The sequence below is a fragment of the Scyliorhinus canicula genome, chromosome 19 (genome assembly GCF_902713615.1).
Source record: "Scyliorhinus canicula chromosome 19, sScyCan1.1, whole genome shotgun sequence".
Lineage (NCBI taxonomy): Eukaryota > Metazoa > Chordata > Chondrichthyes > Carcharhiniformes > Scyliorhinidae > Scyliorhinus > Scyliorhinus canicula.
In genome coordinates this window covers 65877701-65905141 of record NC_052164.1, presented here as the reverse complement: position 1 = coordinate 65905141, position 27441 = coordinate 65877701, and the positions used below count along the sequence as shown (strand labels likewise).

The 27441-nt window shown below is 41.9% G+C and overlaps 1 protein-coding gene across 3 annotated transcripts in view; it reads right to left on the bottom strand.

Annotated features, from left to right (window-relative positions):
• Window positions 1-988: 988 nt before the first annotated feature.
• srpra (SRP receptor subunit alpha) overlaps window positions 989-27441 on the bottom strand; it is a 47192-nt gene continuing 20739 nt past the window's right edge. For 2 of the 3 annotated variants that reach the window (XM_038778594.1, XM_038778596.1), the window contains 11 exons: window positions 25372-25514; window positions 22252-22423; window positions 21606-21762; window positions 14491-14606; window positions 14246-14364; window positions 14010-14096; window positions 11130-11302; window positions 8301-8514; window positions 6399-6562; window positions 4623-4721; window positions 989-1481 (listed from right to left, as the gene is read on the bottom strand). In XM_038778594.1, coding sequence (XP_038634522.1) covers window positions 1353-1481; window positions 4623-4721; window positions 6399-6562; window positions 8301-8514; window positions 11130-11302; window positions 14010-14096; window positions 14246-14364; window positions 14491-14606; window positions 21606-21762; window positions 22252-22423; window positions 25372-25514 — 1573 coding nt within the window. In that variant the 3' untranslated portion in view covers window positions 989-1352. The remainder of the gene's footprint in view (window positions 1482-4622; window positions 4722-6398; window positions 6563-8300; window positions 8515-11129; window positions 11303-14009; window positions 14097-14245; window positions 14365-14490; window positions 14607-21605; window positions 21763-22251; window positions 22424-25371; window positions 25515-27441) is intronic. The other variant, XM_038778595.1, reaches the window with a different exon arrangement.

The window sequence follows — 27441 nt, the reverse complement described above, 5'->3', positions numbered from 1 at the left end:
TGGTAGGAATAGTTTAGTCATCTTAGCGTGTGCATGAGTAGTTTATAATTGTATTATAATAAACTAATTTGTTTGAACTTACTAATTGGTGTATGGTTTTATTGCTTTGAACTTGACCGTGAAACTTAACGATACCTGGTGACTCCAAAGCTAAGAAACTAAACAGAGCCAAAGTGAGTGTTGAGCACACTCACCCAGAACGAGCAACAGTCACAAAACCCTGCAGCATTATATTATTATAGCAGTGTTAATGTAAGCCTACTTGTGACACTAATAAAGATTTTTATTTGGCTCAGGTCAGATGAAGTGGGTCTTTCTGCTGTTAAGGTTTTCATAAAAAATAAACCAGCACAATACCATTCTCCTGAAATTTCTTGCCTGTTTCAGAAGTTAGGACAGGCAAAATTTGAAACAGTTGATTATACACTCTGGTCAAGTCAGAGGACAAGCCTGGTACGGAGTTGTTCAAGGGCTGTCCACTTTTGAAACAATTTGAAGAATAATATTGATGGCAACTTTCAAACACGTAGATGTCCTCGGTAACAGCAGGGTGAGTGAGTGGTTGACTATAGGAGGCCTGCACAGAGAACTAGCTAGCTTGAGTGGAATCAGAACATCTGGCAATGAATCATATAAAATCTGGAAATGCAAGTTTCTGAAAGGGAGATGTTCCATGTGGGTATCCCTCTTGACAGAATTGCCCTGAAGTTCTAGCACATTACTGTTTGAAAACAGTGTCTTATTCAGCACCATAGAGAAAAGTAAACTAAAATGTTGTACCTTCTAAATTCAGAGAAACAGGCTAGCTGTACCATACTGAAGTTATTGTGAAAAGCCCCTAGTCACCATGTTCCGGCACCTGTTCGGGGAGGCTGGAACAGGAATTGAACCCACGCTGCAGGTCCTGTTCTGCATTACAAGCCAGCTGTCTTAGTCCACTGTGCTACACCAGCCACCAAGAACTCTTTAAAAAAACTGACAACAGCTGTCAAAGGCCACAGCTGACAATGATAGCAGCTTTATTTAATAAATTCTCTTTACAATTTCTCTAATTCATAGGCAGCCAGGACTGAACTTTATTGCACTAAGAATTAAAAGACTGTTTATATAAAAGGAAAGCAGTGGATCTCTGTTCTCCATCGATGATGAGGTGGTAGACTTCTGTTTTTTTAAAAAGCATGTTGGAGGGGTTTGCAGCAGACAGATGCCGGAAATGTTGCAATTTGAACAGGTAATGCCACAAAATATTGAACAGCAATCCTCCAATATGCAGGGAGAAATCAGTGATGGGCTGAAGGAGGACAATTCAGTGGCAGTTGGGTTGCATTAAGACAATAGTGAAAAGCAGGTATTTAGGCCTTCATCAGAGCACTAACGACAGCCTTGGCATTGAGGCTGCGTAGGTCATTGTAGGTCTGCCCAGTTCCAACAAAGACTATTGGTTGGCCAGTTATGTAGGTCATAGAAATGGCAGCACCAACCTGAAACAAGAAAAAATGCCTGTAAATATTAGCTTAAGTTAACGGACAATACCTGTACAGCAGAAATGGGTACTAATTTGACACCACTGCCGGGAGCAATCAGGTGGAGTTCATGCATTATGGCAAATGGATTTAAAGGTAGGCAAATTTGACATCATCCAATTTGGAGTTAAAGGATAGGATAAGGAACTTTCTAAATGGCGAAAAGCTAGAAACAGTGGAGGTCCAAAAGAATTGAGAGTCCAAAAGCATATAATTAAAATGTCACAGAAGAGGTACAGAAAATAACAAAGTCTAATGGAATACTGGTCTTCATATCCAGAGGACGAGATGGATCGAATTTATGCTACAGCCATACAAAGTCCTGAATAGAGTACACCGGAAATATAGAGAGACACTTTAGGAAGGACAGATTGGCCTTGGGACTCCAGATATTGAATCCTCTCAAGTGTTAAGCTAAAGAGAACAAACAAATGAGGGTTGTATTGATGTATTTGCTGGAATTTAGCAAGCTAAGGGGTGATCTGAATGAACATTTTAAAGTTATGAACAATATATGGTAGAGAGCCAGAACGAATTCTGCAGATGAGTCACAAAGTTTGAAAATCAGAGCCAGTTCATTAGGAAATGCTTCTAGCTACAAAGGCTGGTAACATTTGGAGCCCTCACCTACAAAACGGCAATTGATGCTAGATCAGTTGTTCGAACAGACTGGGAGATATTTGTAAACCAAAGAGTATGTCGCAAAGGTAAGCACATGAACATACAAATTAAAGGCAAGTAGATGTCCGCTTGACAGTGCTCTGCCATTCAATAAAATGACTGATCGTTTGCAGCCTCAACTTCACATTCCCACCGATCTATCTCTGCCTTCTACCTATCTATCTCTGCCTTAAAAATATTCAAAGACTGCTTCCACCGCCTTTTGAAGACAGGAGTTCCAGATACTCATTACCCTGAGAAAAAAAAATATTCTCTGTATTTGGCAACTCCTTATTTTTCTTTTTGGATCGTGACCCCGTAGTTCTCAATTCTCCCACAAATGTAAACCTCCTTACTACCTCCACCCTGTCAAAATCCCCCAGGATCTTGCGTTTCAATACATGCCTCGCCTGTTCATCCTTTCTTCATTAGACAACTCCCATTCCTGGTATTAGTCAAGTAAACCTCCCAACTGCTTCTGGCACATTTACATCCTTCCTTAAATAAGGAGACTGATAGTGTGCACAATATTCCAGTGATCGCACATTCTCCCCTTGTCTGTGGGTTTCACCACCACAACTCAAAGATGTGCAGGTTAGGTGGATTGGCCACACTAAATTGCCCCTTAATTGGAAAATAAATAATTGGGTACTCCAGTGGTCTCACCAATGCCTTGATAATTGAAACAGAACATCTACTTCTGTATTCAATAGCCCTTGCAATGAACAACATTCTCATAGCTTTCCTATTTGTTGTACCTGCACACTAACATGGTGATCCATGCACAAGGATACCCGACACTCTCTCACCATTTAGATTATATGTTTTTTAAATTCTTGCTGCCAAAATGGACAATCTCATATTTTCCCACATTATACTCCATTTGCCAGGTCTTTGTCCACTCACTGAACCCATCTATATTTCTTTATATCTTCCTTATGCCCTCTTCACAACTTACTTTCCTACCTATATTTGTTTCATCAGAAAATTTAGTAACCATACCTTCAGTCCCTTCACCAAGTTATTGATATCAAATGTAGTTTGAGGCCCAGTACTGATGCCTGTTGCAAACCACTCATTACGTCCTACCAATCAGAAAAAGACCCATTTATGACTACCCGGTTTTCTGCTAGCTGGCCAATCCTCTATCCATGCCTAAATGTTAACCCCTACACCATGAGCTTTTCTCCCTGCAACAACTTTTAATATGGCACCATATCAAATGCTTTCTGTACATCCAAGTACAGCACATCCACTGGTTTCCCTTTATCCACAGCACGTAAGTTCTTCGAAGAACTTCATAAACTTGGTTAAATATGATTCCCTCCTCACAAAACCATGTTGACCCCACCTAATTACCTTAAATTTATCCACATGTCCTACTATAATGTCTTATAGCTTCTAACATTGTCACATGTGAAGCTAGCTGGCCTGGAGTTGCTTTCCGTCCCTCTCACTTTTTGAATGATGGAGTTATATTCTCTATTTTCCAATCTAATTGAACTGTCCCCAATTTTAGGAAATTTTGGAAAATGAAAACCTTTACATCAATTATCTCACTAGCTACTTCATTTAAGACCCTAGAATGAAGTTCATCAGGAACAATGGACCCAACAGCTCCAATTATTTTGTTTGTATGAAGTTAGGAGTTGTACATCAGCCATAATCTTATTGAATGGTGGAACAAGTTTGATGGGATCAGATAGTCACCTCCTGCTCCTATGTAGATCAGTTACTCCTCACTCCGACCACAAGTAAATATGATATATCATTGGAAATAGAGTCATCATTATTCAGCCACAAAGCCCAACATTCCTACAATGGAGCTCTGTGGGCCAAATGTAAAGGTCCAAAAAGAAACACCTCAGCCCAATTCCAAATTAACATTTTACAACCCTATTTCAGCACCATTGAAAAAAGGAGCTTCTGGTATTGTGGAGATGCAGAAAGGGGAAGAAACCATAAAAAAAATAATTTCTTGATCCTGATTTTCAAATGTCAAACTGGTGGCAAATTGTCTATTTTCACTCAATAATGTTGAAAGCAACAAGTTGAAAGAGTCTGGAAGACCTTCAGTATGACTGGAATTTGGTTTGGATGACAGAGAAATGTCATGATGTAGGTTTTCATTACTGGCAGTGGCAAAAATCAATCATGTGGAAAGACTAACACAGCAGCTGTTGTACTTCAGAATCTGTATGTATAACATTTTCGAATGAACGTATGCATCTACTGTCCTGGTCAAAGTTTAAAATGATTGTACTCATCAACCAACATGAATCAAAATGGCCAGTTGAGAAACATTTACAAAGACCTTAATTGTGGGGTATTTGCACAAAAAAAAGTAAACAAACAAATCTGCTAAATCTCACTGCAGTTGTACTGAATTCTAGTCAGTCTACACAAGGTGAACAGGGTTCACTAAGTACTAGAGTATACCTTATCATCAATTGTATCGAATTTAGTCAGAACAATGCCATCAATCAGCCGTGGTTTTTCAGCCATTGAATGGTCGGCCAGAGCCTGGTTAAACTTTACCTGAGAAAGGGAAGAGAAAGACAAGTCAGTACAGAACACAAGCCGCTGATGCAGACAGTCTGCGCAGGGTTAATGGATTGGAGTAAAGCATGTGAACTTTTTACTGTGGAAATACATGGTAGGCCAATTATAGGTTTGGTTCTTCCAAACTTACACTGTATCGAGAAACCGCTGCATAGCACTACAATGAACAGATGCTGGCTACATAAGTCATTAACACTGGGGTATAGTAGTTGAGTGCAGGTTCATCACTATCACACTGGAACCGTACTGGCGAGTTCAGGTCTGTCTTGATAATTCTGGGATATAGGTTTGTCGAGGGACAGTAGTAATAGGGATTAGACTGTCACTGGCGGTGTAAGTAATCAGACATGCTGAGTTACATGCATCACATTAGAAGCATACATTGAGATTTGGCCCACTGATGTTCATTTAACCAGGACTTGGAAACTCTATGAAAACCAGTTTCAAGTGGGTCTTTAAATCAGTTTCTCCTCCCAATTCATACCGCAGACAGCTGTAGGCTAAGTTTAAATCTCTCAGCCTCACTGATGGTGCGAAACTGGATGGCAGTGTAGTGAGGAAGAAAGAAATGCAACCAATGAAGCTGCGCAATGTGGGCATGGGGGTTACCCTCTCTAGAGGTTAAATGCTTAACACCCCTGGGAGAAAATGGTCCTCCAGTCAGGATCAGTGCCAAGCACACCAGTTAGCATCTGGGAGCAGATATACAGTAACACTGCTGAAGCAAACCAGGTAAGGCAAAATTATCTAACACCACCAAACATCAAGTAAATGACCCAAGGGGCACAAGGTCATTTCATAGTTACTGTTCACCCTATCAAGCTCGGCCACAAACACAACTTGATTGCATCTCATACATACCAGTACCTCAGTAGGTTTACCTTCAAGATGCAATGTATAAACTAAAAGTTTGCTACTCTGATATCAATCACACCAATTTGCTGCATAATTAGCTGTCTGACTTACGGATACTCAAGATTAGCCTGTGAACTGAATTTCTGCCCATTACTGCAATGAGCTCCAATATCAAAAATCTCTCAACAGCTGTTCAGCCATATTTAAACTTCATCCAGACCCATTTTTTGTTTTGAATTGCTCCATAACTTTACCCTTTTGCCTCAGACCATGCTTATCGTTTAATCAATCACTCCTGCCTACCACCTAACCATAAGCCCTCCCATAAACCTCCTCGTTCCCCCTTCCCCTCCCTATCTAATTGCTTGAAAACTATTAAATCCCTAACTTCTCCCAGCTTTGATAAAGGCCAGAAAGTGGAAACACAAGTTTGTCTGACCTTTGTTTTGTAAATCCCTCTGATCATTTAGTAACATAACCATGACTTCCCTGTAATGAGACCTCCCCGCTACTGAGGGTATATTATCAGACTATGTACTCAGAAATCACCTTTGGGCACAGTAATGGATGCAAACATTTTGGAAAGATTTCAGAAATTGTTGGATGCTCCAATGGTTGCTGGGGGTGGGAGGCTGTCAATTTCTTTCTTTCCGGGAAAATGACTCCAAATGAGCCCATGTGAGCTGCCACAACCCGTTGCCAAAAGTCCACATTTAAGAGTTTAAAGGAGTGGAGTATTCCTGGCATGTTGTACACAATGGAACTTTCATCAGGGACTGAGCAGTAGCCGATACTCACCAGTTGATCCACAGCCTCGTTCCCCACCAATGCTTCACCGACAAAAAGCACCAGATCAGGTGCATTAATGGCGATGAGTTTGGCAAGGGCAGTCATTAATGGGGTATTGTCCTGCATTCGGCCTGCTGTGTCCACCAGCACCACATCAAAGCCCTGATTCCGAGCTGTGGGAGAAATGCGCACTTTAAATTTTTATTTAGAGCTTGACATTTGAGGTTTAAACTGAACGGAGCACAAAAGGTCTCAACCCAACTTCAAGCAAACAGGTTCGAGCATGACAGCTGATGCAAGGTGTGTAGGCGGCATGGTAACACAATGGTTAGCACTGTTGCTTCACAGCACCAGGGTCACTGTCTGTGCGAAGTCTGCACATTCTCCCAGTGTTTGCGTGGATTTCCTCCCACAAGTCCCAAAAGCCGTGCTTGGTAGGTGAATTGGACATTCTGAATTCTCCATGGGAGTACCTGAACCAGTCGCCAGAGTGTGGCGACTAGGGGCTTTTCACAGTAACTTCATCGCAGTGTTAATGTAAGCCTAATTGTGATAATAATAAAGATTTAGATTATCATCTTTTTCCAATTTCAAAAGGCAAATTCATATTGTGGCAGCTACCCTTATTACCATCCTTCTGTTATCTCTTACTCCAGTGAAGGAAATAAGACAAGAAGCTAATTGTTGCATCAGCTTTGCATTGGAACAATTCAAACTTGGGAGCACAATTCTGATTCTGCAGCTGTGTTGTGCTGGTGTTTGGACTGTACTGCCCAGAGCTTGGGAAAGCTTAATATTTTTAATTAATCAATGTTGTTTTTATTCACTCATGGGATTGGAGTATCATTGGCAAGGATTCCTTACTCTAATTGCCCTAAAGATGATGCATAAAGCACTGCAGTCCATGTGTTGGAGTTACATCTGTTAGGGAGCAGGTTCCATGACCCATGGCGAATGAAGGAACAGTGATATAGTTCCAAGTCAGAATGGTGAGAGGTCTGGAGGGGAACTTGTGGTGTTTCCCATTTGTCTGTTGCTCTTGTTCTTGTTCTTCCCGGTGGTAGTGGTCACACTTTGGAAGACAGATTTTTAATTAGTAAGGGAATCAAGGGTTATGGGAATAAAGCAAAAAAAGAGATTTGAGGGTCATCTTATCAAACTAGTTACAATCTCATTTAATGGGGGAAGCAAACCCGATGGACTTCTGCTCCTCCATCTTATGGTCTTCAGGAAGGTGCTGCTGAATGAGTCTTTGGGAGTTGTTGCATTGCAGTGCATCGTGTCTATGGTACATACTGCTGTCACTGAGCCGGTGGTGGAGGCAGTGAGTGGGGTGATCAAATAGATTATTTTATCTTGGATGGCATTGTGCTTAGTGTGTGTTGCTGGAACTGCAGTCATCAAGGTGACTGGAGAGTATTCCATCACAATCCTGACTGGTGCTTTGTAGATGGTGGACTGATGCTTGGGGGTATAGGACTCAGGCCCTTTTCTAGGTACTAATAGTGCTCAGCTGACATAGCTGTATGCTTGAAGATGTCTTTGGTGTAATGGGTGTTATAGTAACATGTTCAAAAATAAGATGCATAACTCAATTTGACAAAGATTTCCATTTCTTTCCCACAGTATCTGGAAAATACAATGAAAAAATCCCTTGTATTCTATTCAATGGGATTTACTTCACTTGGGAGAGTCTGGAAACCACACCAACGTGACCATAATCCCAGTCTTGTTTTAGCATGTACACCACATGCAGGTTCTGTACTACCAATCTCAAGGGCCAGAGTGAGGCAAAAATCTCACAAAGTGGACCAGAAAGAAACTTGTGGAGTACATCACATTTTCCAGAAACATCTCAATAAAGATGAAGTACGCCGAAGGGTCTCATGCAGTAACTTTTTCAAAAATTACCAAATGCAATAGCTTCCATTGCAATTCCAGCAGCATCCTTCCCATATCCCCTCTCAAAGAGCTCGACCATACTCTGACCGTTGTGTTCCTCAGGCGGGTGCAGTGTGTTCAGACGGCGAGTGTGGGTCCGGAGCTGCTCGACAGCTCCAGCTCGGAAAGTGTCACAAGCCGCAATAAGAACTCGAAACCCATTTTCCATCAGCCAGTAGGTTATCTGCAGGAAGCAAAAAGTAGTTTATTTTTTGTTAGTTTTCATGAAGCCAGCTTCCCAAACAGCAAAACCATTCTTTTCCAGATGCTAACTGACCTGTTTTATCATTTCAGATTTTCAGCATTTGGAGCTTTTGTTGATCTCCATACATTTCCCAATTCTCTTGCTTAGGCACAGCTGGAAGATGTCTGTTTTATGGCAGTGGTTGTCACTCCATGTCCAACAGAGGAAAGTGTGATTTACACTCCTCTCTTATCACCCCAACAAGGGCCTATCTTTTTCTCCCAACAACCTTGCCAATAGACCTGCCCAACCACCTCACCTCAGAAAGCTTTTTCTCTGCCTGCCTTTCCCTCGCACCCAGATGAAACCTCATGAACTTTGCCATCTGTACCAGTCTCTAAAGTGAACTCTGTTTCTCTCCCTAACTAGTACCCGATTGCAAAGGGCTACAGAGCCACCGAAACAAAAAAAAACTTTATTTGAGCAGAACAGATTTCGCCTTGTGTCATCTGTGTGAGGAGCCTCATTGATGGAAGAAGCAGATTTCTTTCTACATGTGCTAACACTCTTCGGAAATGTAACATTAGAGTTATAAATTTGATGAGGGGCGGGAGAAAAAACAAGTCAGTAGCTTAATAGCAGATTATGCAATATGGAGGATGCAGAAATGTAGAATTATGCTATCCTACAGGGCTCTAATTTGTATTCAGACAATGGCTTCAATCACAAAGCCGGAGAAGGGTGACCGCAGACTTGACTTTGTGGGGGAGGGGAAAAGGTTAGGACGTTGTGGATAGGCAGAGGGAATTATGAACATATGAATGCAAGAGACCACCATACAGCTCCTCAAACCTGCTCTGCCATTCAATAAAATCATGCCCGATTTTCAACTCCAGTTTCCCTCAATTCCCAGAGGCATCAAAAAACTCTGTCCATTTCAATATTAACTATTCAATGATGGAGCATCCACAACTCTCTGGGGATAGAGGATTCCAAAGGTTCATAACCGAATGAAGAAATCTCTTACCGCTGTCTTCTTATCCTGAGACTGTGCCCATGTCCTAAATTCCCCAGCCAGAGGAAACAACCCGTCAGTATTCACCCTATCAAACCGTTTTGGAATCTTGTATGTTGCAATTATATTACCCCTCATCCCTCTAAACTCTGGGGATTATTGGCCCAATCTCAGCCTCTTGGCATAGGACACCCTCTCATCCCAGGAACCAATCCAGGGAACCTTCGCTGCACTACCTCTCCTTCACTATGGAGACCAAAAAAAACCGACAATATTCCAGATGTGGACCCAAAGCCGTGTACAATTACAGCATAACTTAATTGTTGTACTCCAGTCCACATGCAATGAAGGCCAACATGCCATTTGCCTTCCTAATTGCTTGCTTGCTGCATCTGCATGCTTGTCTTCAGTTCCTTCTACAAGTATAACCCAGTTTCTCCAAACAAGTTTCATGCTTTTATGGTTAAAAGAATAGAAAAACAGAATTATTTTAGTGAATAACTTCCATGCTTTCCCACATTATACTCGATCTGTCATCTTTTTTTCTTTTTATTTATTTATTTATTTTTTAAAATTTAAAATATAAATTTAGATTACCCAATTATTTTTTTCAATTAAGGGGCAATTTAGCGTGGCCAATCCACCTACTCTGCACATTTTTGGGTTGTGGGGGCGAAACCCACGCAGACACGGGGAGAATGTGCAAACTCCACACGGACAGTGACCCAGAGCCGGGATCGAACCTGGGACCTCAGCGCCGTGAGGCGGTTGTGCTAACCACTAGGCCGTGCTGCCCTTCGATCTGTCATCTTAACATTCATTTAGTGTCTATATATTTTTGCAGCCTCTCTGTGGCTTCCTCACAGCTTACAATCCCACCTAGCTTGGTATGATCAGCAAATTTGAATACATTACTCAGTCTCTGTTGAAGTCAATAATATAAATTGTAGAAAACTCAGGTTAAGGAGGAGATTCCAGGAGGAGCTGATCAGATGGAAGTTATGTGGCTGGAGGATACAAATTTAGGAAGGAACAAGGCCAGGGACGGATTTAAAGACAAGGGTGAAAATTTTAAATTGGAGGGGTTCTCAAAGCCATTTTAGGTCAGCAAGAATAGGAATGACGGGTGAACAGGATAACATAAAGCTAGCAAATTTGCATGATCTAAAGTTTGCAAAAGAAGGGAGAGAGTGTGCAAGAGGATTGTTGGATCTAAAAGGTGACAAAAGAATTGCTGAGGGTTTCAGCAACAGTTGGATTGAAGCAGGGCACAGACGATTAATCTTACAAAGGAGGAAACAGCTAGACAGTTAATGTTACAAAGGGGAAAGTAGCTGGGTCTTTGGAAAGGAAACAGCTCAGGGCTGAACAGTTGAGTTGAACCAGAAAGGAGAAAGATGCCAATCCTCAAAGTCAGAGACAAACACAAGTTGCCATTTGAGCTTGGAAAATTAAATGGCACAGGAATGAGGGGAATGCTTTGGAAAAATGGTATAACGCACTTGGTTCTCACTACTCTTGTATTTGTGATTCTTGCAACTTTACCATCTTGCGTACAATGGGAATGTTGTTACAATGATAGGTTTCACTGATGCCTGACCTTGGCGAGGTTGGTAGACTTTCCAACTCCGTTCACACCGCAGAATGTAACGACAAAGGGATGCCTCTGTTTTTGAGCTTCAATGATATCACGCAAGATATCGACACGCCTCTTTGGCTGCAGGATCTGGACGAGGGAATCCTGCAACGCTTGCTTCACTGTCGAGGTCACCGCTGTTAGAGAAAGGTATGCTCAGTTAGCAAGTGGTTGGTTGGGGGGGGGGGTTACTGACAAATTAAAAAGGATTTAAAGAAAACAAGTTATCTACTTTCCAATCCCCCTCTGCCCAGTGCCTTCCCCGAACTCCCAGGGTACCTGGTTGCAGCGTCACACCAGTGATGCCAGTCGATTCATGCAAGACTAAACAATAATGAACTTTCCCATCTTGAGTGTGAAAAGCGTGGAAACACGGCTGAGCCCATCCTTACTTCACTCAGTGTTTATGTATAAATCAGCTCCAGCAGAAATTCCTTTTAGGAGCATAAACTGGTTACTTTTCCCTTCCCAATCGGAGAGCAAATGGCAAGATCAGCTAATTTGCAGGGGATTTACTTTTTAAACCAGTTGAAGCTTTCCATAAAACCATAAGATATAGGAGCATAATTAAGCCATTCAGTCCATCGAGACTGCTCCGCCATTCGATCATGGCTGATATGTTCCTCATCCACATTCTCCTGCCTTCTCCCCATAACCCCTGATCTCCCTCATCAATAAATCCCCTTATCAAGAACACCAGATTTGTGTTTGAGGTGCTGTTATATACAGAGCTACAGACCAAGAGTTAGAAGGTGGAATAAGACAAGACTAAGTCTTTCGGAGAACATAAGAATTATGGGTGGCACAGTAGCATCATAGCACCAGGGTCCCAAGTACGATTCCCGGCTTGGTCACTGTCTGTGCATGCAGAGTCTGTACATTCTTCCCGTGGCTGCGTGGGTTTTCTCTGGGTGCTCCGGTTTCCTCCCACAAGTTAGAGAGACGTGTTCTTAGGTAATTTGGACATTCTGAATTCTCCCTCAGTGTACCCGAACAGGTGGCGGAGTGTGGTGACCAGGGGATTTTCACAGTAACTTTATTGCAGTGTTAATGTAAGCCTACTTGTGACAATAATAAAGATTATTAAGCACAGACTCAAAAACAGCTTCTTCCCCACTGTCACCAGACTCCTAAATGACCCTCTTATTGACTGACCTCATTAACACTACACCCTGTATGCTTCAACCGATGCCAATGCTTATGTAATTACATTGTATATCTTGTGTTGCCCTATTATGTATTCTCATGTATTTTCTTGAATTTTGTTTAATTCCCTTTTCTTCCATGTACTGAATGATCTGTTGAGCTGCTTGCAGAAAAATACTTTTCACTGTACCTTGGTAAACGTGACAATAAACAAATCCAATCCAATCCAACTAGGAGCAAGAGTGGGCAATTTAGCTTCTTGAGCCTGCTCCACCATTCAATACGATCATAGCTGATCTCATCATGGCCTCACCTCCACCATCCTGCCCGTTCTCCATAACACTTCAACCCATTACCAATCAAAAATCTATCTAGTTCCTCCTTAAATGTACTCACTGTACCAGCATCAACTGCACTCCGGGGGTAGCAAATTCCACAAATTCACAACCCTTAGAGAGAAGTTTCATGTGTTTTAAATTTGCTTCACCTTATCCAGAGACTACTTTCCTTTGGAATTTGTCATTTTTTGAAAAATGATGCGAATTGTGGTACTATCTGGTAATGCTGCCTCACTATGCACTATTGTAGTACATGCCTGCCATTAAATAAAGGGAGTACACCCTACAGCCAGAACCTGCCATCTAGAAGCAGGCATCATTTACTGTGCCAAGTTCCAAGAATGCCAAAGAGACAGAACAAACACTCTACAATTACAGGAATTCAAGTGGCAACAAACAAAGGAATGCATTTGTTTACTGTACTCATGTAAGCTTTAAGACAGAAACTTTTAATAGCGCAACATGAAGTTTTGCTCTACTGCTGTAGCCGTTCCTGTTTCTATCATTTTATCCTTGCAGTTTTCTCAAACATTGGCTGCAATTACATGAACATCACCAGGCTGCCTCTCAGGATTTCTGTGATGGTGCTTGTAAAATTCGTATAGGCAATGAAGGCGAGGTAAAGGGTGCCATTCATAAAAGGTAACAATCTCTACTAAAAGTGCTCCTTAGAATCACGTGACGTTTCCAATGAGACTGGTTACAGGCTATAGATCTCAAGGAATTCATACATTGTTAAATTTAAATTAGGTTGACTGTGCATTACCTTTATTGTAGAATAATTTTAGAAGGCCACAGGATACATCTGAAAGTTACCAATGTAATTTAAATACAATTTTGCAAGATCGTGATAGATAAGGTCCGTATGTGCTCTAACATTCAAAGTCTGATTAAGCTTTCTATACTTGGGGGAGCTGAAAGTAATGAACTGGTAAAATTTATTACGAACTGGAAGTGCTTAGTGAAACATATGCGCCTGAACTCTGCCTCAAATCTAAAATTGTCACAAGTAGGCTTACATTAATACTGCAATGAAGTTACTGTGAAAAGACCCTAGTCGCCACATTCTGGCAGCTGTTCGGGTACACAAGAGGGAGAATTCAGAATGATCAAATTACCCAACAGCACCTCTTTCGGGACTTGAGGAAACCGGAGCACCTTGAGGAAACCCACCCATAGGGAGAATGTGCAGACTCCACCCAGACAGTGACCCAAGCCGGGAATCGAGCCTGGGACCCTGGAGCTGTGAAACAACAGTGCTAACCACTATGATGCCTTGTCACCCACAGTAACACAATGGAGGGACAACATAGCTCATGCCACAGATGATGCTCCAAATCACAACATAAATCCGACTTACTGCTGAAGGTTCCCATGACTTTTCCCTCCAGTTTTTTGGCCACTGATTCACACAGCCGGACTGCGATATCCGCAGCAACATTTTTTGCTGTGTAGTTAAAGAGAAAGGAAGAGGAAAATATGAGTCAAGGATAGTGTTGAAAGCCAATCAGATTAGTTGTAGTATACAAGTAAATTGTAATGCAATCATATATAATGTCACAGTTTAGTCATCCTGGGGAAGTACCCACAACCTACCAATCAAGTGATCTTTCATCTTGTCAAGGACAGGGTCCATGTCTTGGGGAGTAAGGCTTTTAGATCCAACCAGGCCCTTCAGCATTCCAAACATGCCACCAAATCCACGTTTCTTCACACTAAGTGGAACAACAAATCAAAAGCAATCTATTATCCAGTTGGGCAACTTAATGAATAGTCTCTCCCATTGGATGGATGTTTGACTACTCATCAAATCCGAAGAGATCGATCAGCTTCATGCATACCTGGTGTTAGAAGTTTCTTGAATTACTTCCTCTTCCTCATCTTCCTCTTCTTCCTCTTCACTGCTTTCATAATCCACAGTTTTCAAATCTCCTGCCATTGATCCAGGATATAAATTCTGAAATGATAATCATTGTATCACGAGAAGCAACTTGTGAATAAGCTCAATTTGTAAAACCAATTGATCTTCACAGAAAAAGTAAAACATTGTTTATTCCTATTTGGCGCAAGAGTAGAAAAGGGAACTGTGGCCAAACCATGTTTTACAAGGGAAATTACAGATGGTATTAGATTCAAAGAAGAGGCATACAAATTAGCAAGAAAAAGCAATAGACCGAGGACTGGGAACATTTAAAATTCAACGAAGGTGGACCAAGGGATTGATTAAGGGGAAAATACAATACGAAAATAAACTAGCAGGGAACATAAAAACTGACTGTAAAAGTTTCTACAGGTATGTAAAGAGAAAAAGATTGATAAAAACAAATGTTAGTCCCTCATGAATGGGAAACAACAAAATGGGGGAGAATTAAATTTGTTCTTTGCTTCTGTCTTCACAATGGAAGACATGAATAATGTACCAGAAGTTCTGAGAAACACAAGTTTTAGTAAGGAGCTGAAGGAAATTAGTATTAGTAGAGAAATAATTTTGGGAAATTGATGGGATTGAAGACGGATAAATCTCCAGGGCCAGATAATCTTCATCCCAGAGTACTTAAGGAAGTGGACCCAAAATTAGTTGATCTATTGGTGGTCATTTTCCAAAATTCTTTTGGACTCTGGAATGGTTCCTACATATTGGAGGGTAGTTAATATAACCCCTCTATTCAAAAAGAGAATGAGAGAGAAAACAGGGAACTACAGACCAGCAAGCCTAATGTCGGTAGTAGGGAAGTTGCTAGATTCCATTATCAAGGATTTCATAGCACAGCATTTGGAAAGCAGTTGTATAATCGGACGTCGTCAGCATGGATTTATGAAAGGGGATTCTTTGAAGATGTAACTGATAAGTTGACCAGGGATAACTGGTGGATGTGGTTTATTTAGACTTTCAGAAGGCTTTTGACAAGGTCTCACATAGCAGATTAATATGTAAAGTTAAAGCGCATGGGATTGCGGATAGTGTCTTGAGATGGATACAAAGCTGGTGAACAGGCAAGAAGCAAAAAGTTGGAATAAATGGGTCTTTTTTTAGATTGGCTGGTGAGGTACCGAAGATTATATAAAGTTGGGTGGGAGGGCGAGCTGTGAGGATGGAGAGATGCTTCAGCGGTATTTGGACAGGCTGAGTGAGTGGGCATATGCATGGTAGATGCATATAATGTGCATAAATGTGAGGTTATCTGCTTCGGTAGCAAAAATAGGAAGGTAGATTATAATTTGAATGGGTGTAAATTGAGAGAGGTGGATACTCAGTGAGACCTTGGTGTCCTCATGTATCAGTCGCTGAAAGTAAGCGCACAGCTACAGCAGGCAGTAAAGAAGGTAATGGTATGTTGTCTTCATAGCGAGAGGATTTGAGTGCAGGAATAGGGATGTTTTCCTGAAATTGTATTAGGTGAGGTCACACCTGGATTATTGTGCACAGTCTTTGTGTCCTTATATGAGGAAGCATGTTCTTGCTATGGAGGGAATGCAGCAAAGGGTTACTAGGCTGATTCCTGGGATGGCAGGACTGTCATATGAGGAGAGACTAAATTGGTTAGGATTATATTCATTGGAGTTTAGAAGAGTGAGGGGGGTATCTCATAGAAACTTGTAAAATTCTAACATGATTAGACAGGGTAGATTCAGAAAGAATGTTCTGATAGTGGGAGAGTCTAGAACTAGGAGTCAGTTTGAGGATAAAGGGTAAACCTTTTAGGACTGAAGTGAGGAGAGATTTCTTCACCCAGAGAGTGGTGAATCTGTGGAATTCACTACCACAGAAAGTAGCCGTGGCAAAAAAGTTGTGTAATTTCAAGAAGGAATTAGATACAGCTCTTGGGGCTAAAGGGATCAAGGGGTATGGTTGTTTTTTTTTGGGGGGGGGGGGGGGGGGGGATGGTTGGTTTTTTTTGGGGGGGGGGAAGAGGCGGCAGCTGGATCAGGGTATTGAACTTCATGGTCAGCCATGATCATATGAATGGCAGTTCAGGCTTGAAGGGCTGAATGATCATCTCCTGCTTCTATTTTCTACGTATGGTCTCCCTCTTCCTGTCCTTCTACTCATCTCACACCTTCTTTCGCAGTATGCCTCTTACAAACTGTCATTTGTATCCGTCATCTCACCTGACCCTCAACTTTTATCAAATGGAAATCTACAGGACCAGAAAAGAAACATTTGTATTAAACATACCTAGTCACTGAATGGACTCAAAACTCAATCCCTACACTCCTATGAAACAAAATTCAGTCCTATTCAGGATCAGACAACCCCCCCTCCCCCCTTTCAAAACATCAAATACACGTACTAACACCCCACACCCCCAACAGGATAAGAGAAAAAAAAAGAAACACTCTTGGGAGGGACCACCCTATTAAACACGCAACCTGCCACCAGATAAAGATATTCAAACTGGCCTCCTTCACAAGAGCTTGGATTGCAGTAGAACAGACAAAAAGATGGGGACCCACATCAGGAGAAATGATCCACTCCTTCCTAAAGGGGGGTCCAGTCCTCAACAGGTTAATACATGGTCCATCTGAGCCGGAAGAAAAATTGCAGCCCAGAATTAAAAACTCTGACTATGGGGAACCTTCCTCAAGCATAGAAAGGACGAATCTAACCGTAACCACCCACACGTGCCATCCCTCCCCTACTCCGGCTCTGCTCATCTTCTCTTTCCTCCCCACCCCTCATTAACTTAAAGAAACCATGCACAAACCCAGAGCTCAATATTCAGACTAACATGATAATAAGATGGGACAGGACACCCGAGACATTTACTTCCCTGAAAACGAATGAATAGACAACATGAACTGACAACTACATGGTTATCAAGGAGTCAAGTTCAAGATAGCAACTGAGAATCAAGGAAGTCATTGGGCTAAAGACCACTCCACTGAGACACGAAGAAAGTAGACATCCAGGATAAAGGAGGATCTGAAATGAGAGTACGCTTCAGGACCATCCAAAGATTCGATGAATGGAGTACAAATCTCATTAGTTCCAACGTGCCAACTTACCATGGGCTGGAAGGCCAACCCAACCACAGGCCTTGGAGACAGGATTAAATATGCTCCATCAAATCCAATCATCCTAATCCTTCAGTTAGGGATCCCAAAGCATGGCAGCCTTCTCAAACTTGGCTGGGAACATCTCTACCGCCTCACCGGAGACACCGGACACAACCGGGCTCCTCACCGGCTCCCCTTCAACCTAATCCAAATTACTCAGGATTGGTGATTGGCCACGGAGCAGAAACTCAACCATGCAGAAGCAGGCTATCAGAGACAGTGTACTCTTTGCAACCAGAACCTTCTCATGCACCATCACCACCTCCATAAAGACACCTTGTAACTCATGAAATTGGGCTTTAATATCCTGTATCACAGAACCAACACTATCAGCTAGATCACCTTCATCACAAGCAACGATTGTCTGTCTTATCAGGGCAGGAAACCTTTCAAAGGCAGTTGAGGCACAAAAAGCTAGGCCTCACCCAGACTCCCCCCAGCCACCATGAATCATCGCGATTAAGGTATATTGTCTCGACTAGTGCTGAATCATTGACCAACAAATCTTGGCACATAGTAAAAGCCAGGTTAACATACATAGAACATAAAACAGTACAGCACAGTACAGGCCCTTCAGCCCACGATGTTTTGCCGAGCATTTATCCTAATCCAAGATCAACCTAACCTACACCCCTTCAGTTTACAGCTGTCAATGTGCCTGTCTAAGAGTCGCTTAAATGTCCCTAATGAGTCTGACTCCACCTCTGCTAGCAGTGCATTTCACACATCCACCACTCTGTGTAAAGAACCGACCTCTGACATCTCCCCTATACTTTCCTCCAATCACCTTAAAATTATGTCCCCTTGTGACAGCCATTTCCACCCTGGGCAAAGTCTCTGGCTATCCACTCTATCTATGCCTCTCATCACCTTGTTCACCTCAATCAAGTCACCTCTGTGCCTTCTTCGCCCCAGTGAGAAAAGCCCTAGCTCCTTCAACCTTTCTTCATAAGACATGCCCTCCAGTCCAGGCAGCATCCTGGTCAATCTCCTCTGTACCCTCGCCAAAGCATCCACAGCCTTCCTATAATGAGGCGACCAGAACTGGACACATGTGGTCTAACTAGAGTTTTATAAAGCTGTAGCAAAACCTCACGGTTCTTAAACTCAATCCCCCTGTTAATGAAAGCCAACACACCATACGCCTTCTTAACAGCCCTATCAACTTGGGTGGCAACTTTGAGGGATCCATGTACATGGACCCCAAGATCCCTCTGTTCCTCCACACTTCCAAGAATCCTGCCTTTAACCTTGTATTCAGCATTCAAATTCGACTTTCCAAAACTTCACATTTATCAAGGTTGAACTCCATCTGCCACTTCTCAGCCCAGCTCTGCATCCTGTCAATATCCTGTTGTAACCTGGATAACCTATTCAACACTATCTACAACTCCCCCAACCTTTGTGTCATCGGCAAACTTACTAACCCACCCTTCCACTTCCTCATCCAAGTCATTTATAAAAACTATAAAGAACAGAGGTCCCAGACAGATCCTTGCGGGACACCACTGGTTACCGACTTCCAGGTGGAATACTTTCCACCCACTACCATTCGCTGTCTTCTTTTGGCCAGCCAATTCGGTATCCACACAGCCAAATTTCCCTGTATCCCATGCCCCCTAACTTTCTGACTGAGCCTACCATGGGGAACCATCAAATGCCTTACTGAAATCTATATACACCACATCCACTGCCTGACCTTCATCAATGTGTCTCGTCACATCCTCAAAGAATTCAATGAGGCTGGTGTTAAAAGAGAAAACAAATGTGCACAAGTATAAAACCAAAGATTGAAAGATGAGCAGAGCCAGAACATGTGAAAACACAGCCTCCCCCATGCTCAAGTCATGATCTTCCCCGAACTAGTTATTTAATAACTCCTACACATGTTAAATGTTATATACCTAAGGCACGCAGCGAGAATCAGCCAGCATGGACAATGACTGCCCAAAATAATTGCATGGGATGAGAGAGTGAAAGGATGAGCTGTGCCTGGGTAGCTTTTTGAGGCTGGCTGTAGGGGAAATGATAAAGGTCAGGAAGATCATGCTCCCATGGCCATCGTTCCACATGTCAGGCCAAACGGGAAGCAGAGATGAGGATACAAAAGAACAGACAGGGAACCCTACCCTAAGGCCCTCATAAGAATAAATAAATTGCACAAATACTGGGGGGGGGGGGGATCTTTGCAACAAAAAAAGCTAAATCACTGACAGGTTCTGTTCCAACAGTCCCTCCCTAAACCTAAAGTAAACATGCAGAATGTATGGTACAAAATGGCCACTTGGCCCCATTGGTTGAGTGCTGGTGTCCCACACAAGCCTCCCCCATCAATGCCCATCTCATCCCATCAGTATAACCTTCTTTTGCTTTTTACCTTGTGCTTATCCAGCTTCCACTTAAATGCGCTTGTGATATTTATCTTCTCCCTTTGGCAGCAAGTTCCACATTGATCTCTCTGCGTAAAATCTTTTCTGATTTCTTGTTGAATTTATTGTGGACTATGATATGTTTATCGCCCCCAGTTCTGGTCTCACCCACAGTCGAAATATCATCTTTGGGTCTACCCTATCAAGCCTTTTCACATCTATTACACTGTACTTCAGTCTTCTTAGAGAAAAAAAATCCACAACATGCTTAATCATTCCTTTTCCTTTTATAAATTTAGAGTACCCAATTCATTTTTCCAATTAAGGGACAATTTAACGTGGCCAATCCACCTAGCTTGCACATCTTTTGGGTTGTGGGGGCGAAACCCACACAAACACTGGGAGAATGCGCAAACTCCACACAGACAGTGACCCAGAGCCGGGATCGAACCTGGGACCTCGGCGCCTTTAGGCAACAGGGCTAACCCACTGCATCACCATGCTGCCCTTTGTTCAATCATTCCGGATAGGCCTACATGCTCCTCATTTATATGTGTGTATGCATAACCTCTCCTGTTTATATCTTGTAAATTGTTTTTGTATTTTGTCCAATGCTTCCATATCCTTTTATATGGAGACAAGAACTGTATGCGTAGCCCAAGTGTGGTCTAAGATTTTATACAAATTTAACATGGTTTTTCAATTCTATCCCTCGAACTGTAGCCCCAATGCTTTGTGATAGCCATATTAACCCACGTTGCTTTTAATGGTGTGTGTATTGGTACACTAGATTAATCTGCTTGTCTATCTCATTCTTATTTTCCAGTGAGTGAGGCCTACTCATTTTCCCTCCCAAAACGTAGCACTTTTCAGCGATGTTGAAATTTCAATGATTCGCCAATTCTAACAATTTATTGATGTCCTCTTGTATTTTGTCACATTCACCTTATTAACTAGATCAACAACTTGGTGCTGACTGCACATTTTATAGTTGTACTTGGGAGTCTATAACGCAAGTTATGAACAACAGTGGTAGCAGTACCAATCCCTTGTCTTGGCAAACATTTATCTCTTGACATTGGGTGCCTTTCCACTCTTCCTCATGGATTGCCACAAAATCTTATGTTACTAATGTCTTATATTTTGTCCCAATTTTTATTAGCATTAAATGTTTGAAAATTCAGCATCCGTCTTTATTTGAGGTAGAGAAGAATTGGCTCTTGGAAATAACATAACGAGACTGACTATCGTACTAACTAGATGGGCATGATGTGGAGATGCCGGCGTTGGACTGGGGTGAGCACAGTAAGAAGTCTTACAACACCAGGTTAAAGTCCCAACAGGTTTGTTTCAAACACTAGCTTTCGGAGCACTGCTCCTTCCTCAGTAACATTCACCTCTGCTCCAAAAGCTAGTGTTTGAAACAAACCTGTTGGACTTTAACCTGGTGTTGTAAGACTTCTTACTAACTAGATGGGGGTAATGATCAGTGTTGAACAGTTGCTACAGTTCGTAAAGAGTAAGAATACCACATCTCCACTGGTGTCATCTCCGTTGCTGGTGAAGGTGTTGGATTGACCATTAACCAGTTTCTTGCTGTAGTCGAGGTCTTTGGCGCTAGCTTTGTTGGAATCCAGAGGCCAAACACGACGGCTTTTCAGTTTTATTGGTTTAGGGGACTTGCTGCTGCAATTCAGGGAGGACAGAGACATTACTATGGTCACTCTCTCTGCTCAAATCGCTCACTGAAATTATATTGAGAAACTGAACCGCTAGCAGGCACAAATTAATAAATGAGAAAGTGGTGGCACAGTGTGGTGAAATTCCAATGCACGATATCAAAGTTATGATTAGTTACCAGAAAGTCATGAACAGGATAAATCCATCCGATGTGCGAATGCAAGACACCAAGTCTCTCATCTATATTGATAGATAGATATATATGTATGTGCAAGATATATTATGTGTATATGTTTTGTAACAGAGGCGTATCAATAATGTGTAGTGGAGAAAGTCTCAGCTGTCCTTGTTACAAACTGAAGGGAGTGCAGCCTCTTTGGAAATTGACAAATCAACAGGTTTTATCATTATCACCCACTATCAGGCAAAACTAGCAAACACTGACAACTGGGCGATCCAATAATACTGTCCCCTCAGAATAAAGCTCCTGCTCACCTTTCTTTCTTGTCTTTCCCTTGTCTCTTACGGAAAAATTCCTCCCTATTCTTTTTGATGATTTCTTCCTGAGTCAAACCATTTTGGTTGGTGTCTCCTGCATCCACGGTTATGGAAGTCTTTAGTGGAACCTCAGTTTTCTTTTCTGTTGCAGATGCCTCGGGTACAGGAGCTGGATATGACGGAGAGAGTGTTGAGAGAGAGCAAAGAAAGGAAAGATAGGAGAGAGAGAGAATCTTGGGGGGGGGGGGGGGGGGTGGAGAAAAGAATCACCAAAGCATACACATCATAAATCTTCAAAAGCTCTGCTCTTCTACAAACAAGGGAATCAGAATACTACAATAGACGGAATCCTTTCATCCCATCGGGTTTGTAGTTGCTTTCCCATGATAACAAAAAAGATAAAGTGAATCACTGAAGTAGGTCAGCCAATAGCATGTCACTGGTGCAAGTTTATTTCCAGAGCTACGTTAGCCAGCCTCAGCACCCCTGTATTAGAGATGGGAGCAAATCAAAAGTGCCAAAGCTCTCCCCAGCTGATCACTCTTCAGGTGATCGCTGAAAAGTGGTGTCAGGATTTTAGGCAAACACAGGAATTGGAACCACTCGTGTTTCCATGTTCAACTGCTCATCAATACCAACGGACATCGAACGCTGAGAATCAGAAATAGCTGCTTGGTAAGGCAGCTGTGCCAGGGTACCATACCCCAAGAATCAGCAGTTAGAAGGATAGGATCAGGGACATAATACTGATCAGTGTTCTTGCGACACCCGTCATCAAATTTCAGGGATTGATCCATCACTGGATTCTTCTCCCATGTAGCACTATCTACAGTGAAGAATAGAATGCCCCTCAGTTTACAATTTGTTTGTAACCAAAGAAGACTAAACCCAAGTAAGTAGTAGAAGCTAAAAAAAGAGGTTTGATGTCTTCAATTTCCCCATAGGTTAAAAAGGAGGGTAGTTTAAATGTTTTTCCTGGAATATTTTTTCTAATTCCAATCTTCAGCCTATTTACAGCACAAGACCGATTTTTGCCAGCCGTGTCACAATAGTAACACACTCACCGGTGTGTTGGAAGCTGTAACTAGAGCACAAAAATCTTGGTGGTCTCTGTTCTGTTCTCTTAACGTCAGGTGTCTTAAATGTTCTGTGTCCCAATTTCCTAGTTATCTGAATTGTATCTTGTTCCTTACAAAGTTTGCAACTTTGCAACACTCTTGTCTTGACCAGCATCTCCTGGCACAGTAGGCAGATGTTCACTCCCCAGTGTCCTATCTCCAACAGCTCTGGCTTCCAGTTAAAACTAAGAACAAAGGAAAACCCTTCCCTTTGGAAAGTGGCCTCCTGTTGCTAAACACCGACTTACTTCTATTTACTCTTCATACTGTAACGCTCTCCAAGCACAATAGACACAGTTGGAACTGAACTAACCACCACATATATAAACACATTTGTCCAGCAAGACTCTAAACTACTGGTTAGACCATACTTGTAATATTGTGTCCAGTTCTGGTCGCCTCATTATAGGAAGGATGTGGATGCTTTGGAGGGTGCAGTGGAGATTTACCAGGATACTGCCTGGACTGGAGGACATGTCTTATGAAGAAAGGTTGAGGGAGCTAGGGCTTTTCTCACTGGAGCAAAGAAGGAAGAGAGGTGACTTGATTGAGGTGAACAAGGTGATGAGAGGCATAGTGGATAGCCAGAGACTTTGCCCAGGGTGGAAATGGCTGTCACGAGGGAACATCATTTTAAGGTGATTGGAGAAAGTTATAGGGGAGATGTCAGAGGTCGGTTCTTTACACAGAGAGTGGTGGGTGCGTGGAATGCACTGCCAGCAGGGGTGGTGGAGTCAGACTCATTCGGGACATTTAAGCGACTCTTAAGACAGGCACATGGACAGCAGTAAATTGAAGAGGTGTAGGTTAGGTTGATCTTAGATTAGGATAAATCATTGGTACAACATTGTTGGCCCAAGGGCCTGTACTGTGCTGTTCTATGTCTTTGTCTATAGGTTTTACCCTTACAGGAACAGCAAGTTAAACCGACTTAAAATTAATGTTTACCAATACAAAACTACTGGTTTTCCTAATAACTGTGGCCTCCACCAGCACAGCAGGGCCTTTAAATTCTTCACACAAGGAAACACCAAACCAGTTGCATGTACACAGTATCCTCCTCAGCCAGAGGGAGAATCATGTTCAGAGGACTCTCAGATATTATGCTTGGATCTAGTGCTCTTGTGAACATCAACACGCTAAACTGGAGAGTGGGATAAATATCTGCACACACGTAGATGTTTTTTTAGTCGCCTCTTGCAGGCAATTTCAGAATATTCATCCGCACAGCACTCCCCTTACATATATGAGCAATAGCAATGGTTGCGGTCATTGGACCAGAACTTCATATTCATGCTGCAGCAGGTGCAGTACTGTATAAAATATCTGCTCAAAACAGCAGCTTCAAAGTGTAACTAATTACAGAGGAAGCGGAGGGTCACAAAAAAGATAATTCCTTAACAATTAGATTCCAGCCTCTTGAAACAAAGGGTATTCCTCCCATTAAGAAGTGCAGATAATGATTTGCTGCCTTCTTTATTCAGCACCATGTTGATCACAGCTGTTCTTTATTCTTACAGCACATTACACTATCTGAGCCACTTCAATTCAATTTTACTTTATTGTCTACATGGAAATTCATTTTGGTTACATTGTTTGTTGAAAAATGTTATATAAATTAATAACAATATAAAGAAAGAAAACTACTTTAAGTTCAACTTTAATTAAAATGTATTAAAAACAATGCCGATGCAATGAAATAAATCAGCAAGTTCCATCAGGAGTGCATATCCTCATCCATTCAGAGCAGAGCACAAACACAAGAACTGATCTGTCCTGCATATGAATGATTGTAGCCTTTTCCTCCAAACATCCAACAATAATATTGAATGGGGCAAGTCATGTTGTTGATGTTACTCATTTTTGCCAAACTTCTTTGAGAGCTGTTCATCCAATGTTTGGTTCAATAATCTGTATCCTTAACCAGTCTACTTTCCCAAGAACACAATGCCAGGACAGAGATCAAAAAAGACCAATTTGCCAGTGCATAACAACTTACCATCCTTCTTGTTTTTCTTGTTCTCCTTCCCTTTTTCACCACGGATCTCTATCATAGATTTCACAGTTTTCTTTGATTTATCAGATTGTTCAAATGTTTTCATGACAGAAGGTGCTTTTCCTTTGGTGCGTTCCTCAGCAACCCTAAAGACCAGCAACAAAATGGAATGGATCAGGAACAGAATTACACAATCACTACTGGACAAAAGACAGTTTCCTTTTAAAAAAAGCAGCAAAAATTTTGTCATGAGATTTCTAGTTTCAAGGGACTGAATATCTTCTACACTATGACAGGCATATTTATTTTCTTTTGACTCGCCCTCGTAATGTGTGGTTCTGGTAGCTCTTTGGAGCCTAGCATAAGTGTCCATTTCTAATGCAGGAGCCTAGGCAGTGGAATGCAACCATTATACTGTAGGTTGAAATTGCAATGAAGTATGCTCTTCTGATCTGTTCATTTACTTTCAAGCAGTGGGTGCTTGAGAGGGATCAGAAGTGGAGCCTTGTCTAATTCCACACACGCAACAAGCCTGTTAAAGGTACAGAGGTAAACTACACAACAACCACCATTCTTTTTGGATTTCCTCAGTGGTGTATAGTCAGCCTGTGACGGCGATTAGTTTGCAGGTCATTTACACAAAAAAGATTACAACATGACAAGATAAAAGCAAATCGCTGCGGATGCTGGAATCGGAAACAAAAACGGAAAACATTGGACAATCACAGCATGTCTGACAGCATCCGTGAAGAGAGAAGGAAGCTAATGTTGAGTCTGGACGACTTGTCAATACGACAAGACGACTTGTCAATACAAGACATGTTTGACATGACACAAAAAGTTATAGCTCCGCAGCCCCCTAAAAGTCTATTATTTACAGGGCAATTCGAGTAATGAGATGGGTCAAATGTCAATTGGTGGAAAATGTAAGAGGCAGTGACACAGAACCATGTTTTGGTTAGCTGTAGAAAGGAACAAACAGTAATCTAGAGCAAGACTAACTGTGGGAGGGTCCGCTGCTTCTTAATCAGTCCAAGGTTTTTGCCTTCTTCATTGCAGAAGTTCAGAAATGTGTTGAGTACTACTTGCTACATCAAATCTAAAGCTGTAGTTTTCACCAGTTTGAACCTGTACAACAAAATCATAGATGCCCCATTTAAAAAGCTTGCAAATCTTGTTAAAGCTCTTCAGTCTTCAACTTACAAGACTGAAAAATCCAAGTTTTGTCTTTCCTTTTAATTGGATTCTGTGTTTCTAGCACAGATGTGAATATTTCCAATGGGCCTCTGTATATCCTTCTGGAATCAATACCCAGTTACGATCTTTCCCTTTTGTAAGGGTCCTTTCCATTTATTCCCTTATTTCCCTTTTTATTTCTGCAGTTACATTTTTGATCCATGGATGATTATTGGACATGTCTTTTTAAGACAAGGAGCCTGTATTTTTAATTCAAACAGAAGAATCCAAAAGCTGTGTTGGTTTAAAGAGGAGATCGCAGACTGGGCAGTATCAGTGACAAGGAGAGATGGGTTGGACTCTGTTTGATTGGTTTGGCTGGTGGCCAATGAATTGGCCCAAAAAGCTGTTCTCTGCCCAGTAACAGGTGGTGATTGGATATTATTCCACTGCAGTGCTTTTCAGAGTCCCAAGGTCCCAGTTTTGATTCTGGCAGCCTAGTTAAGAGATCCAACTATCTTTCTCCAGAAAGTCACTGGGGGCTGACTCTCTCTCCAGAAAGTCTCTGGTTGTTGTTCTCCAAGACTACAGAGGCCTGAAGACAAACCACAAACTGAAAGCAGTGAGCAATACAACTCTCTCCAGAAAGCTAAAAGTTGTACTGCATTCTTGAAACTACAGAAAACTGAACTCGAATCAATCTACAGGAAAGACATCACGAGCTGTAAACAATGACACGGTTCTACTTTTTCCCTGGAGAGACTGGATGTTTATTTCTGAAACCACAAATACCCGTATGAATCCACAGTAAAAGCCTTGAACTGAAGGCCGGGATTGAAGCAAAGCTGCTAACAAACAACCGCCTGAAGAAAATATTCTCATCTCTTGACCTCAACC